General features: G+C 41.3%; 2 protein-coding genes across 4 annotated transcripts in view; one reads left to right on the top strand and one right to left on the bottom strand.

Annotated features, from left to right (window-relative positions):
* The window catches only part of wwc3 (WWC family member 3), a 63,675-nt gene extending 61,620 nt beyond the window's left edge, over window positions 1–2,055 (top strand). For all 3 annotated transcript variants that reach the window (XM_062998052.1, XM_062998053.1, XM_062998051.1), the window contains exon 23: window positions 1,435–2,055. In XM_062998052.1, coding sequence (XP_062854122.1) covers window positions 1,435–1,501 — 67 coding nt within the window. In that variant the 3' untranslated portion in view covers window positions 1,502–2,055. The remainder of the gene's footprint in view (window positions 1–1,434) is intronic.
* A 13,710-nt stretch (window positions 2,056–15,765) lies between these two features.
* The window catches only part of lurap1 (leucine rich adaptor protein 1), a 16,157-nt gene continuing 15,103 nt past the window's right edge, over window positions 15,766–16,819 (bottom strand). The window contains exon 2 of the mRNA XM_062998080.1: window positions 15,766–16,327. Within this exon, the coding sequence (XP_062854150.1) occupies window positions 15,797–16,327 (531 nt within the window). The 3' untranslated portion in view covers window positions 15,766–15,796. The remainder of the gene's footprint in view (window positions 16,328–16,819) is intronic.

Here is a 16,819-nt window from a genome sequence, read left to right as displayed (position 1 = left end):
GCTGGTCTGAGGGAGGGAGGGAGGGGGGGGGGGGGGGGGGGGCGTAGGGATTCCTCATAAGTGCTGCAGTTACGACCTCTGCTGAATACGCCAGCTAAACATTCCTATGTATTTTGCATTGGCTTGACCGGTCCACTTAATCTGGCACTTCAGTGTATATTTATATACAGTGGAACCTCCATTTAACGGATTTCAGATTTAACGGACAAAACCTGGAAAACTGGGTAATATATAATAAACTGATATATTTGGAATTAAACTGATATATATAAAATGAAACTCGATATATATAGAATGAAAACTGATACATATATACAGTAGAATGAAAGCTGATATATATAAAATGAAACTTGATTTATATAGAATGAAAACTGATATATATATATAGAATGAAAACTGATATATATAAAATGAAACTCGATATGTATAGAATGAAAACAGATATATATAGAATGAAGAGATATATATGAAATGAAACTCGATATATATAGAATGAAAACAGATATATAAATAAATTAAAACTCGATATATATAGAATGAAAACTGATATATATCAAATGAAACTCGATATATATAGAATGAAAACTGATATACTGTACATATATATACAATGAAAACTGATATATATAAAATGAAACTCGATATATATAGAATGAAAACTGATATATATAAAATGAAACTCGATATATATAGAATGAAAACTGATATATATAGAATGAAAACTGATATATATAAAATGAAACTCGATATATATAGAATGAAAACTGTTATATATAAAATGAAACTCGATATATATAGAATGAAAACTGATATATATAAAATGAAACTCGATATATATAGAATGAAAACTGATATATATAAAATGAAACTCGATATATATAGAATGAAAACTGATATATATATAGAATGAAAACTGATATATATCAGTTTTTATTTTAAATATATCAGTTTTCATTTATATGTATCAAGTTTGATATACAGTATATTGAGATTAATTATATATCATTTTCATTCCATATATATCAGTTTTTATTTCATATATATATATATATCGAGTTTCATTCCATATATATCAGTGTTTGCTATGTATTTCCTGTTTGGCTTGCCATAATATATATATAATATATATTGTGAATTCAAAACAGATTTTTAGATCTCTGAAATCTCATTCTGGATACTGGGTGGCTCGGTTGGTCTCCTCACAGTGAGAAGGTCCTGGGGTCGATTCCCAGGTTAAGCAGTCCGGGTCCTTTCTGTGTAGAGTTTGCATGTTCTCCCCGTGTCTGTGTGTGGGTTTCCATGGTAAAACATGACGTTAAAATAACATCAATTAATAAATAAAGTCATTCTGGACACTCGGACGGAGAGCGTTCGATGTATTCAGCCGAAGCTTTTCCACACCGTTCTGACCACGCCCTGTCTGTCCTCCACCAGAGAGAAGATGGCTTTCTTCACGAGACCAAGGTTCAACATCCCGCCTCTGTCAGCCGACGACGTGTGACGTGTGACCCCCCATCAGGACGCGGCGCCTTCAGATGTGAAGTGTTTGTGTTCACGCCCACGAAGTCACGAGAACGAGCGTGTCCTTATTTCATGAAGCTGCGGACAAGTGTGCAGGAGCTCAGTGTGTAACCCTAACCGCCCTCCCTCCCTCACACACACACACACACACACACACTCACACACACACACACACACTCACTGAGCATTTTATTAGGTACTACAGTACCTAGACTACAGTTACTACACTAGAATATAAATGTGCTTTCCGGGTATTCAACTACTGACAAAATATAAATGCAACTGTGTGAGTGTCATGTGATCCGAAATTGTCCTATGATAAAAGGCTATATGTTTCTTATAAAGAGATGAGTACATTTAAACAGTATTTTAATATCCTAACAACACTGCTGCACCTGCTACACTCATCACCCTGTAATATGTCAGTAATTGTATACCCAAAAATGTCATCTGTATTATAGGTGTAGCTTATACACTGATCAGCCATAACATTAAAACCACCTCCTTGTTTCTACACTCACTGTCCATTTTATCAGCTCCACTTACCATATAGAAGCACTTTGTAGTTCTACAATTACTGACTGTAGTCCATCTGTTTCTCTACATGCTTTGTTACCCCCTTTCACCCTGTTCTTCAATGGTCAGGACCACCACAGAGCAGGTATTTTTTAGGTGGTGGATGATTCTCAGCACTGCAGTGACACTGACATGGTGGTGGTGTGTTAGTGTGTGTTGTGCTGGTATGAGTGAATCAGACACAGCAGCGCTGCTGGAGTTTTTAAACACCGTGTCCACTCACTGTCCACTCTATTAGACACTCCTACCTAGTCGGTCCACCTTGTAGATGTAAAGTCAGAGACGATCGCTCATCTATCGCTGCTGTTTGAGTCGGTCATCTTCTAGACCTTCATCAGTGCTCACAGGACGCTGTTGGCTGGATGTTTTTGGTTGGTGGACGATTCTCAGTCCAGCAGTGACAGTGAGGTGTTTAAAAACTCCACCACCTGAGAATCATCCACCACCTAAATAATACCTGTTCTGTGGTTGTCCTGTGGGGGTCCTGACCATTGAAGAACAGCATGTAGAGAAACAGATGGACTACAGTCAGTAATTGTAGAACTACAAAGTGCTTCTATATGGTAAGTTGAGCCGATGTTATGGAATGGAAGTATGTACCTAATAAAGTGCTCATAGCGTGAGTGTATTTGAAATTAAGAGCGCCCCGGCTCTGTTCCCTGCTCACCGCTATCGTGGAATCGGTTCTTTTATAAGAGAAGAGACGAACTTTTTACCCCCCGTACGCGCTCGTGTAAGGCTGGACGACGGGAACAAAGTCAGTCTGGACGAATTCACTGTGCTGTAACTTATTCTATAGTTATTCTATACTTTTCCTTGAAGGAAATAAAAGCTCGTCCTGCTTTTCCGACGTATTTTATAAAGCCTAAAACACAAAGCACTTACCGTACAGTCGAATGGACCCGCCAGCTGATTTTGTTTCTGTTACCTGATCGTTATTGAGTGTTATTGTTTTTCTCTTCGATCGATTTGCTTTTACTACAGTTGTCGTTTGTGCTATTGTTATATTAAAATTATTAATATTAATTATTATTACTTGTACTTTTCGATATATAGATGATTATATGAAACACACTGTTTTTTTAATGCCGTCTGTAGGAACTTCTGCAGTGTTACCTCTTTTGTAAAGATAAAACTATTAAACTATAAAAGTGCAGCAGCGTTTCTCCTCCCAGTGTTTTACTGCTAATAAACTTCTACAACCCCAATATGGGGGATATTTCATGTTTGTGTATTAATAAACATCCATTCCTGCATTTCAGACCTGCAACACATTCCAAAAAAGTTGGGACGGTAAAGCATTTACCACTTTGTAACGTCGACGTCCCTTTTCACCAATACAAAGAGGTTTTGGCACCGAGGAGAGCGAGTGATTTAATGTTTCAGCTTTTATTTTGTCTCGTTCTTCCTGCAAACACGTCTTAAGATGTGCAGCAGTACGGGGGGTCGTCGTCGTTTCAAAATCCTCCACACGCTCTCTATTGGGGACAGGTCAGGACTGCAGGCAGGCCAGTCCAGTACCCGTACCCTCTTCTTCCACAGCCACGCCTTTGTAATGTGCGCAGCAGGTGGGAAAATGCTGGACGTCCCTGGAAAAGACGACGTCTTGAAGGCAGCACATGTTGCTCTAAGATCTCAACGTACTTTTCTGTATTAATGCTGCATCACAGAGTGTAAATGACCTTTACCAAGGGTACTGACATGTCCCCCCATACCATGACAGACCCTGGTACTGACACAGCCCCTAGCGTCAATACTGTACATAGGGTCTTAAAGGGTATATAATTGTGCAGATATGTGTGAGGTAGACAGTTTTATGTGAAGTGCAGGTGCAAATGATAATAAATGATAATCAATAATAATCAATAATAGGTTCAGAGTGTAGTCGAAGAAGACGGATGAACGGTTGGATGGATGAGTTAATAAATGGTCCTGATGTTTAGCCTCACAAAAACAGTTTAGATTCTTTAAATAATATAAATGATAAGGAATTTAAGATGATAAATCTACTGTTTAGTTTTAATCAGAGCGTTTGTAGTGCTGACGCTTCCATCTCACCCGGGCGTGTTCCTGAACGTGATTGTAGTGCTCGGACTGAAGAGGGCGCTGTTTCCACTGTCTAAAATCTCTGCTTGCAGTACAACACTAATAGAAAATGGAATCGTTTTCATTTCTCAGCTTAATTTTTGGGTTTTTACTGTTTCTAGATGAACAACTGGCTAAATTTGATGCTTCCATAAATAATAATAATCACCAATAATAATCAGGAAATGTCGCTCCGTCAGACAAAACTGACCTGTCTTCTTTTCCAACCTTCCAAAAACGTTTTCCCAGTTTGGATTTGCTGCTCCAGTGTGAGGATGTTTTGGGGTGATAAAAGTTTGTCCGCCTGCAATAAACAATCCAGAGTTTCCATGTGGTACAGGACCCACCACAACCCTGGTCCCACATTAAATTCTGCATTAATTTTCTATGTGTACATGGTGCCTTTTTCTCATTCTTTTTCTTCTACTTTAATTCATTCGTTTTCTGTTTTACCAGCGCTTTATCCTGGTCAGGGTCACGGTGGGTCTGATTCATTGGGCAGAAAGCAGGAAACATCCTGGGCAGGTCACCAGTTCATCATAGGGCAACACACAGACAGGGAGAACATGCAAACTCCAAACAGAAAAGGACCCCTGTTGTCTGGCTAAGGAATCAAACCCAGACCCTTTTTGCTGTGAGGTGACAGTGCTACCCACCAAGGCACCCTTATTATTACTATTATTATTATTATTATTATATTATAATTATTACTATTATTATTATTATTATTATTACTATTATTATTATTACTTTTATTACTATTATTATTACTATTACTATTGTTATTGATTATTATTATTATTATTGTTGTTGTTATTTACATCCTGGTCACACACATCATTATAGATTTAACCCCACACTCATCAATCTGTTTATTTATATTTAGTTCCATTTTCACTTTATCATTATTTTATTAGTTAGTTTTAGTTTTTATTTGTCCTCTGACTTTTTCAGGAGTTTGTATATTCCAGATGTGGTCTTTTGCAATGGGGGTGCAGATGTTGTTTCCATCCGGATGATGTTTGTGCAAGAGACACTGCACAATCCAATTTTCTGAAATGCTAATTGTTAGCTGAAATGCTTTTATATCTATTTATAACTACTGAACTACAAACGTGCAGCTTTTCTCCTCTTTTTTATGCCCAGTGTTGTTATACTTACAACAAATGTTTACATACAGTACAGTGCTGGTCATGCATAAACTTCCCACTATTTTACACTATTTTAGTCCTTGATGATGCACCTCATCTGGATTGTGACTGATTCTCATGAAAAAAATGATGAAGTGCTTGACTAAGTGGAAAGCGCTTTCATTAAATGTTTATTTTATAAGATTCTGAAGCACAAGAACATAACCCCCCCCCGTATTAGTGAACTTTCCATAGTGAAACCTCACATTAAGTTTAATAGCCACATTAATCCGACTGTTTTTCCTCTGACGGGGCACTTTAACACGCTTAAATTCCAAAATTCAGCACTCTCAGTTTCTTACCATCCCCACTGGGTTTACTGGTATGAAAAGGGACCACCGGTGTGTCCCACCGAGCTCTCAAAATATCTAATGTTTCATTCTATCCTGTACCGTGCATATTTTAGTCAACATCAGAGTCATTTCCTTCTGCTCTAAATATTAACCCTGAGGTTTGTTTTTCCTTTATCATGCTAATCTGGATTTTATTACATTGATCTGGATTATTACTTATAATATGACAGATTTGGAAAATCCAGCCAAGTGAAATGGAACGAACTGTTTGCACGATGGAGCTCCATCACGTTCCTCATCTATAAAGATAAAACACTGGATCTACGAGCTGGAATATAATAATTATAGGATTAAATATAAAGGCATGAAGTTTTATGGACTTGGATTATCAAACCAGATGTAGTAGGATGGATGTTTATGATATTTCCTAAAGCTCTTACCTAAAGTGTTAATAATTGCGTCTTGAGAAACTTTAGGAAGCTTATTGTATGAGATCTACAGTGGTTACATCTTTTTATTTTAAATAAAACTACTATTTGTAAGCAATATAGATAAATAGATAAAATATTTTGGTCTTTCTCCTTCAACCGTACATAATATTGTTAAAAGATACAGACAATCCAAACACATCAAGGCCAGAAACTACTGTAATTACTATTGAGTGTGTGTGATTTTAAGAAATGATCATACTATTGTGATAAATAAAGCCACATGGGCTCGGGAGTGCTTCAGAAAACTGTTGTTACTTTAAACAGTCCGTCGCTGCATTAAGACATGCAACCCAAACTGTTACTACCTCAATTTCTCTGGGTCTGAGCTCATCTTAGATGGGCCGACAGAAAGTGGAAATGTGTACTGTAGTCAGATGAGTCCACGTTTGGGCTAATTTTTAGAAAAAAACGGACGCCGTGCTCGCGGTACAGATCAGAGATGTTCACAAGTCACAAAATAGTGACGGAGTCCGAGTCGGTCAGAGTCGAGTCAGGAGTCAATATAATCTACACAAAACATATATTACAAATGTAGCGTAGAAATAAAGAAATAATCTGTAAGTTCAGATAAAAACAACAACAGATTAGCGAGTGTATTTAGCCGTTTTACTTCGTGTCTTTACTTTCCTCCTCATTGTGTAAATGAATGTAATTTCTGTAACAAGAAGGTTCCAGTTAAAAGCTTCAACTGATACGTTTTGTTTTCATTACAGAACAAAAGCGCTCGATAAATCACGGCACGGCGGCCAAAATCCCAAACACAGCAAAAACGATCATAACCGCTGCTTACCTTAGCTTCTGTTCTTCCAGATGCTATTACATTTATAAGCGTGCGTCCCATTAGGAACAGAATCCGTTATTTTGTAAATGTGCTTATAATTAAAAACCTCCAAACTTTTCCCGGTGGTGAAGTAAAACAGGAAGTGGTTAGAAAGCCGATCGAGCGTTTCATTACCACGTCATCTGTGTGACGCAAACTGAATAAATGCAAATAACAGCATTTCTTACTAACAATTACAATCAGAAGCTCTGATTGGTTCAGAAAGCGTCTTTCAACCATCAGCACCGATTCTGTAGGAGCGTTCCATTCACCCCGGTCGTTCCTGTGAAGTGCACTACGTAGGGTATTCCACCATTTTAAGTGAGATTCTGATCCAGAGGTAACGATAATGTTCAGATGAAGTGAACTTCAGACTGTGTAGGGAGTAGGGAGCGACGCGTCATCACTACGCCGGAAGCTGGCTGGAACATTTACCCATTGCGTGCGTTGTGTGTTAAGACGGCCGGAGCGTTATTATTATTAGAGAGCAGAATATTTATAATAATAATAATTATATGTATATATAATTGTCACACTTAACTAATGTTAACACATGCTGACGCTAGAGACTCTTGTTGTGCACGTGACTCTGGTATTTTTGTGAGTCGAGTCTGAAGTCGACTTACCCGTTACACTTACCCATGACTTACAGAACTGTGACAGTATATATTGTCTAAACCATTTTTGTCTGCTACACTGTCTGCACTGCCAACTGTGTTTGCTAAAGGGCGCCCAGTCGACCGGTAACGCAGCTGAGATTTGAACTGAGTCCATTTACATTTAATTTATATTTTCAGCATTTAGCTGACTCTTTTATCCAAAGTGACTTACAGTACTGTGACTGTATATTGTCTAAGCAATTAAGGGTTAAGGGTTAAGGGCCTTGCTCAAGGGCCCAACAGTGACAACGTGGCAGTGGTGGGGCTCGACCCAGCGACCTTTTGATTACTAGTCAAGTAACTTAACCACTAGGCTACACTATTGTCCTTGTTTGATTGGCTAAACCGGCGCTGTTGCTGGCTTGGTGGGTAGCACTGGTTTGATTCCCAGGTGAAGCGATCCGGGTCCTTTCTGTGTGGATTTTGCATGTTCTCCCCATGTCTGTGTGAGTTTCTTCCCACGGTACAAAGACATGCAGTCAGGAGAACATAGAAATTGCTCAGTTTGTGTGTTTGCTTTGAGATGGACTGGTGACCTCTCTGGGTTGTTTTCTGTTTTTCGCCCACTGAATTGTACCCACTGCGACCCTGACCAGGATAAAGTGGTGGTAAATAAATGAATGAATAAATGATCGGACTGTGTGATTCTCCGCATTAATATGACAGTAACGGTCAGTACTTTTAGAGAAGAGAAACACACAGACAGGATGGTGAGTGGGGTTGTGATCGGGTCACAGAAATATTAAGTCCATTAACATGGATCACTGTCCAAAAATGTTAAGAACCCTTGACGTAAACAAAGTAAACAGCTATTTAGTTTTATTCTCGTCCCTCAGTCTTTAAGAGTCTGGCCGTGGCTGATTGAAGAGCCGGGTGAACGCATGGGAACCCCACATTCGGGTCAAAAGTCGGTGCCCCTCAGGCACATACCAGATTCCTTCTCTCCAGATCCGGTGGATTTAATGATTTTAGGAATATAATGTTGAGCTGAAGCAGCTCCAGTAAACACGTGCAGATTCCTGCAGCGGCTCTCGGAGTAAAACGCTTCCCTCTGTGGGAGCGAGACTCGTTCCCGTCTCCTCCTCCACGTTCTCACACTCGGGCTCAGACAGGAGCAGATCGTTTCCTCTCAGATCAGAATTAAAGAAGACGAGGAACTTCCTGACGAGGGGTGAGCCCCTCCACCACTACATGGTTCTTAAACGCTTCAGAGCTGGGATTCTACATTTGTAGCCTAGTAATCAAAAGGTTGCTGGTTCAAGCCCCACTACTGCCAAGTTGACTATGTTGGGCCCTTGAGCAAGGCCCTCAACCCTCAGTTGCTTAGACAGGATACTGTCACTGTACTGTTTGGATAAAAGCGTCCGCTAAATGTCAAAAATGTAAATGGACTCCCAGTGTTCACAGGACAGGACAGGACAGGACAGGACAGGACAGGACAGGACAGGACAGGACAGGACAGGACAGGACAGGACAGGACAGGACAGGACAGGACAGGACAGGACAGGACAGGACAGGACAGGACAGGACAGGACAGGACGGCTTTGATGGTGAGAGCGGCTGATGAGGGACGGTCAGGGTTCCTGATGATGAGTGTGTGGGGTGTTAGTTTCATTTTAAGTACGACGGCTATAAAGCTTCCTCGTTCTGACTTAATTAAATCTAAGCTTTAATATACAGATTTCATTCAAACAAATCACAAATATGGCCCCACTTACGAGTAAATAAAATGATTTATTTTACAGATTAAACACTGAAGAGATTTCATGTTTTACCTTATTAACATGACTGTGTTGAAAATCTAAACTCATTCCTAATTTAATACCTTTAATACAAATATTTTACCATCTTATGTTAGTGACTTTTAGTTATTTACTTATGTTAAAGTACAGCAAGAAGGTCCTGGGTTCGTTCTGTGTGGAGTTTGCATGTTCTCTCCGTGTCTGCGTGGGTTTCCTCCCACAGTCCAAAAACATGCAGTCAGGTTAACTGGAGACACTGAATCGCCCTATAGGTGAATGTGTGTGTGTGTGTGTGTCTGTCCTGCGATGGACTGGCGCCCCGTCCAGGGTGTTACTGTGTGCCTTGCGCCCATTGAAAAGCTGAGATAGGCTCCGTGACCCTGATTGGATAAGCAGTTAAGACAGTGAGTGAGTGAGTGAGTGAGTGAGACTATACTCAGTTACTTCACATATTTACTTACTTTTATTTACTTACTTTGACTTATTTTCTTTTACTTACTTACTTTATTTAGTTACTTCATACGTCTTTATTTACTTCTTATTTATTTTGTAACCAAAGTGTAAAACATGAGGTTAAAAATCCTAACCATTTATTTACTCTACGTACTTACTTACTTATTTAATTTTTACCTACTTTATTAGTTTTACTTACCTAATTAATGTACTTTACATATTTCTTATTAAATTACTTACTTTTACTTCTTACTTTACTTACTTCTTTAGGCAAGGCAAGGCAAGTTTATTTGTATAGCACCTTTCATACACATTGGCAATTCGAAGTGCTTTACATAAGGAAAAAAAAATAATTAAAAGCATTAAAACATTCCTGAGATCAAGAACCTCAGAAAGACTTCTTGCAAACATTTATTTACAATTAAGAGAACATGAAATTCAAACAAGAGAGATACACGTTATTATAAGGGATTCATTATACATATTAACGGGGAGATTACAGTTACTAAATACTAAGACTATCCCACAGACTGACAGCAGACAAAGTAACTTATACTACCGGTCGTCACCAATAGTACAGTGTTCCAGTTCTACTGCCACACAATGATGCTCATATAGCGATTTCGTCCGTGGTGATATCTCTGTCTTACATGCAGGCGTCCCAGACGTCTTTACTGTTAATCCTTAAACTACAGGTCAGGTGGAACACACAGCGTCACCTATTCTAGTACTATGGGCCAGACGGTATCACACAGCGTCGTCTGATTACATATGACTTTTATTAGTTACTTTACTTACTTCTGTTTAGTTCTTATTTACTTTGTTCGTACTTGCCTACTTACTTACCCACTTTACCTAGTTAGTCACTTTGCTTACTTACTTTACTCACTCGTTGTTCTGTGATGCACGTTGTTTATATTTTACAGATTTTCCATTTTAGCTTCATAAACGTCTCAGTAATTGTTACCATCTCAGTTGAATGACATCGCAGTGTGGGAACCATGTGACCCGTTCCTGCCCCCCTGTTCTCTCCTCCCGACCCTCCCGAAAGAAAAACACCCCCCTCCAGACCATGTGGATGTTTAAGAGGAGCTCAGTCTGAGTATTTAGGGTTAAAGCAGTGAACTGGTGCTGTGTGTGATGTTCAGATATAAACGTAATGAATGCTTTTAGTTAAATATAAACAAACAAACAAACACAGACCAGAACTCCACCTCCACCACGCTTCACAGCTCACACAACCGACTCTCGGTTTTCTCCTGGAATCAGACAAATCTAAATAAATCCAAACATTTATAAACAGGTTTTGAGTTTTAATGTTATTTATAAGCACAAGTGATACCTGAGGATATTAATAAATAATGAATCATTAAAATAATAAATAAATAAAATAATAAAATAATATAACAGCATCATTCATGTATGTTAAAGTTGGCTCACAGTCAAAACATCTGTGTCCAAAACACACACACACACACACACACACACACACACACACACACACACTCATTCACACACTAATACACACACGTACACACTCAAACACACACTCACTCACACTCACACATACAAACACTTAAAATCACACTCACACACACACACACACACACACTCATTCACACACTAATACACACACACACACACACACACACACTCACACTCACACATACAAACACTCACACACACTTAAAATCACACTTACACACACTCACACACACACACACACACACACACTCATACACACTGTACAGTAAGTGTTGTTTGGAACGGTGTCTGGGGGTGTAATTTTATGAGGGTTCCACCACAAGAATGGAAAAACTGATAACGCTGATTCTCTCGTGCTGCTGGTAACTTAAAGACGTTTATATAAAATCTGGAAGCTGATGACTAATGATGACTAAACGATACAGGAAAATAATGCTCTCCAAAATACTTTCCTTAAGATAAGAAGTGATTCATTAAAACTAAATCTCAGCCGCAGTTTCCTCCCACCGTCCCGACTGAAGTCTTTAAAGCTCAGAAATCATTTGTCAGTCGTGTTTGAATAACCGTGTGCTGCTGTGTTTTTTAATTTAGAGGTTTTCAATGTGAGAGCACGACAAATTATTAAGAATTTCACATGATTTAAAAAATATTGGACCCTTTTAAAATGTTTATTCAGATACATCTTTAATCCTTTACTCGAATATACAGTTGGATATACATTTTATGCATGTGTGTGTATATATACAGTATATATATATATATATATATATATATATATATACTTGTTATATAACCTATAAGTACGACGTTCTGGACCCTGTAACTCCCCCGTCACAGTGTGAGTCTTTCCGGTTTGTTTTCTCTTGAATCTGCTGTACCACACACACACACACACACACACACACACACACACACACACACACACACACACACACACACACACACACACACACACACACACACACACACACACACACACACACACACAGAGTAGCCATGGTAACTACTGGGCATTATTAGCATGCAGTGATGGTGTGTGGGAGAGCAGCTCAGAGTGCAGCGGGTACATCGCGTCCCCCACGTACAGCACAGGTCAGAAGTTTACATACACTTGTTGAGGATCCTAAAAGTTCTATCCAAAGCGACTTACAGCACTGTGGCCGTATACTGAAAGTTGAGGGCCTTTCTCAGGGGCCCAACAGTGACAGCCTGGCAGTGGTGGGGCTTGAACCAGCAACCTAACAATTACTAGTCCAGCACCTTAACCACTAGGCTACAACTTCACACACATGTCCAAACCCCCCGGAGTAAACCCACGCAGACATGGGGAGAACATGCAAACTCCACACAGAAAGGACCCGGACGGCCCCACCTGGGGATCGAACCCAGGACCTTCTTGCTGTGCTACCCACTTAGCCACCGTGCCGCCACTTAGTTCCAGTGAAAGGAACTCTCAATGCTTCAGCATACCATGAGAGTTTTCATGCTCTGCACTTTGTGGCAACAGTTTGGGGATGGCCCCTTCCTGTTCCAACATGACTGCGCACCAGTACACAAAGCACAAGCTCCATAAAGACGTAGATGAGCCAGTTTGGTGTGGATGAACCTGACTGGCCTGCACAGAGTCCTGACCTCAACCCGATAGATGGAACACCTTTGGGATGAATTAGAGCGGAGACTGTGAGCCAGGCCTTCTCGTCCAACATCAGCGTCTGACCGCACAAATGCGCTTCTGGAAGAACGGTCAAAAATTCCCATAAACACACTCCTAAACCTTGTGGAAAGCCTTCCCAGAGGAGTTGAAGCTGTTATAGCTGCAAAGGGTGGCGACATCATATTAAACCCTGTGGATTAAGAATAGGAGTCACTCAAGTTCATATGCGTGTGAAGGCAGACGAGCGAATACTTTTGGTAATATAGTGTACATACTAAACTGCTGCAGTTACGACCTCTGCTGGCTGATCAATGGTACTGCACTGCACTGAACAGAGACGAGGGATAATGGAGATCGGTGCGTGACTCTTTGTGCACAATACGGATCTCCGGATGAACCCGCTGTTGCAGGTGAAAAGAAGTGGCCGACACAATGGAAGGTAAACTGCATTGTAGCTTTATTGCATAAACAGCATTGCATTACAGCAGCGCAAAACTACATCCAGCAGCAAGTGAATGTGCAAACACTAATATGTATATATATATTTATTTATATATTTATTTTATTTATATATATATTTAGTCATTAAACAGGCTGTCCATAAAATACTCTCTGCCTCAAAATAAAACATCATGATCAGTTAAACGTGATAAACGCATCCGTCACCGCGCTCATTCTCTATTACAGAAGCCACATGCATCATAAACACCTCATCACACTAACATAGCTGTAGTATCTGCATAAACGCATCCGTCAGACCAAAACGCTGAGCAGAGACACCAAAACCACCCCCATATCCCAGCGTACCAGCTCCAGACTAGAGAACTAAAGTTAACTAGGGTTAAAAAACACTCGAAAGAATGTGGACGCCTGTCGGAATGATTTAATCGCGGTGTCTCGGCCACGCCCACAGGTTTTGTACCATGAACCGGGCCTTGCATATGAGCCATCCGAAATAAACATATAAAAATACAAATATACATAATTTATACAGAATAAATGTGATGGCTCACATAATAATCAGAAGGTCACTGGTTCAGACCCCACCAATATTCACTGTTGGACTCCCGAGCAAGGAGTGCCTGCACTGTAATTAGCTTAGGAACAGTGGGTGCCTAGTGGGTCGAGCTTTGCGCTATCAATTGTGAATAATGAATAGTAATCAGAAGGTTGCCGGGTCAATCCCTACTGCCGCCAAGTTGCCAAATGTCGGGCCCCTGAGCAAGGTCCTCAACCCTGACTTGCTTGCTTGGTGTTCAATTGTGACTAATGATAAATGCAGTAAATGCTGTAAAATTCAGGCTTTAACGTGCAGCCACTGTCGGGCCCTTGAGCAAGGCCCTTGACCCTGTCTGCTCCAGGTATGGCGTACAATAGCTGACCCCATGCTCTGACCCCACATCTTCCAAACAAGATGGGACACACAAAAAGCTGTACTGAACTTAAGTATCTGTATATATGACAAATCAAGCCGGTCTCCTTGTTTTGACTGAATGGCCGCAGGAGCGGAGACTGTTATAGCATCAAGGAGCTTTTCCAAAACCTCCAAAAGTCTTTAGTCCTGGTTTTAAGATCCAATTTGACTTTTAAGAGTCGTTTTCTGATGGTTTTATTTGTTAATAAACATCCATTCCTGCATTTAAGGCCTGCGACACATTCCAAAAAAAGTTGGGACGGGGGTAAAGGTGTAAAGGAGCCTTATGTTAACCATGTCCAGAAGTGGCGTCGACTTCTCTGGGCTCGGGGGCATCTAGGATGGACCATCACAAAGTGGAAACCTGTATTGTGCTCAGATGAATCAGCATTCCAGGTCATTCATATTATCCAGATCTGGGGATCCAGGGTTCGAATCTCAGGGGTGCTATCGGCCGGTCACGGTGGCCGAACAGTCTGGCCATTAGGTGGCGCTCTTGTCAGTGCGCTCGCTCTTAGTGCAGGTCCCAAGCCCGGATAGAAATAAAAGAGTTGCGCCAGGAAGGGCATGTTTTAACAACGCTTCATCCTGGTCACTAAGGGTGGCACGGTGGTAAGGTACGCCAGCACAGCACTGCTGAGATCAGGAGATCCAGGGTTCGAATCTCAGCGGTGCTACCGGCCGGTCGGGCATCACTGTGCCAACGTCACGGTGGCCGAACAGTCTGGCCATTGGGGGGCGCTCTTGTCAGTGCGCTCGCTCTCAGTGCAGGTCCCAAGCCCGGATAGAAATAAAAGGGTTGCCCAGGAAGGGCACGTTTTAACACAGCTTTATCCTGGTCTGTGTCACAGTGGGTCCAGCTTCTCTGTCCACCAAACCCAACAGACATAAGCAATCATTTCTGTATTTAAACGCCCAACTGGATAGTAGCGCCGCTAAGGATTTGAACCCAGGATCACAGCGCTAACCTGATGGATTGGCACCGTCCAGGCTGTATTCCTGCGCCACGCCCGGCATTTTATGGTGAACCTGATTAGAAAGAAGCGGTAATCAAAGAATAAACAAGTAAATAATACAATATAATTATAAATAAAAGACTTGATAGTGAGTAGGTAAGCAGCTTGCTAAAACAAGAGAAGCAGTCGTACGCATAACGAGTAGCTTTGTTTAGCGCTCCTGCACCATGCGAGTCCAAAACTAACAAACACTTGACTAACTGACTACTTTTCACTGCTAAAATAAAGTTCATTTTAAAGTTTTGGCCCCTGTTGTTTGATGTTTGACATCATTAGCTGATATTATTGTCCGTTTGACCCTAGTGGTCAGTCCGTGAGTTTGTAACGGAGCGCTAACGTGGTCCGATTGTCCGCCGTGTGTGTTCATGCTAAAATAAAATAAATCGAGCTTAAAACTTTATAAAAAAGTCACATCGTCCTGCGATTGCACCCAGTGCCAGTGCGCCTCATGCTCCATGTGCACTTTGCCGCTCATCTTGCAGCTCTCCGGCTCCACTTTGCCGTTTTTGTACGTCTTCCCTTTCGGACTCGGGTTCCTCCCCAGCTGGACCTTGGCGGCGTCCGCTTTAGCGCCCTGTTTGAGCGGACTGCCCGTGGCTTCGACCGCGGGCGAGGGTTTGGCGTCCTCCTTGGGGCCGCCGGGTCTGGCCTTGGAGGAGAGGATGGACTCTGCCCCGCTGGACGTGTACTCGTCCAGGTCGTCGGCCAGCGTGTCCAGGTAGCTGCCGATGGACATGTTGTCCAGCTTGTCCTGCGGCTCGTGCAGGCTGCTCCAGCTTCCTCCCAGGCTGTACTGACTGCCCGTCAGGCTGCTGCAGTGGCTGGTGAGCGTGCCGCGGTCCTCCAGGAGCCACTTGGCCGCCTCGATGCCCTCGTGCAGCGCCAGCAGCTGCTGCAGGATCCTCACGTCCACCGAGCGCAGGTGAGCCTGGAGGGAAAAACGGGACAGAAGAAAAGAGAATAAGTTCAAATTAATTGGTTGGATGGATGGATGGATAGATGAATGGATGATGGATAGATGGATGGATGGATGGATAGATGGATGGATGGATAGATGGATGGATAGATGGATAGATGGATGGATGGATGGATGGATAGATGGATGGATGGATAGATGGATGGATAGATGAATGGATAATGGATAGATGGATAGATGGATGGATGAATAGATGGATGGATAGATGGATAGATGGATGGATGATGTATAGATGGATAGATGGATGGATGAATAGATGGATGGATGGATGGATGGATAGATGGATGGATGGATAGATGAATGGATGATGGATGGATGGATGGATAGATGGATGGATGGATGGATGGATAGATGGATGGATGGATAGATGGATGGATAGATGAATGGATGAATAGATGGATGGATGAATAGATGGATGGATGGATGGATGGATAGATGGATGGA

Source organism: Trichomycterus rosablanca, chromosome 6, assembly GCF_030014385.1.
Source record: "Trichomycterus rosablanca isolate fTriRos1 chromosome 6, fTriRos1.hap1, whole genome shotgun sequence".
NCBI classification, from domain to species: Eukaryota; Metazoa; Chordata; class Actinopteri; order Siluriformes; family Trichomycteridae; genus Trichomycterus; species Trichomycterus rosablanca.
Note: the sequence above shows the minus strand (reverse complement) of the source record. Positions and strands in the feature narration are given on the sequence as shown.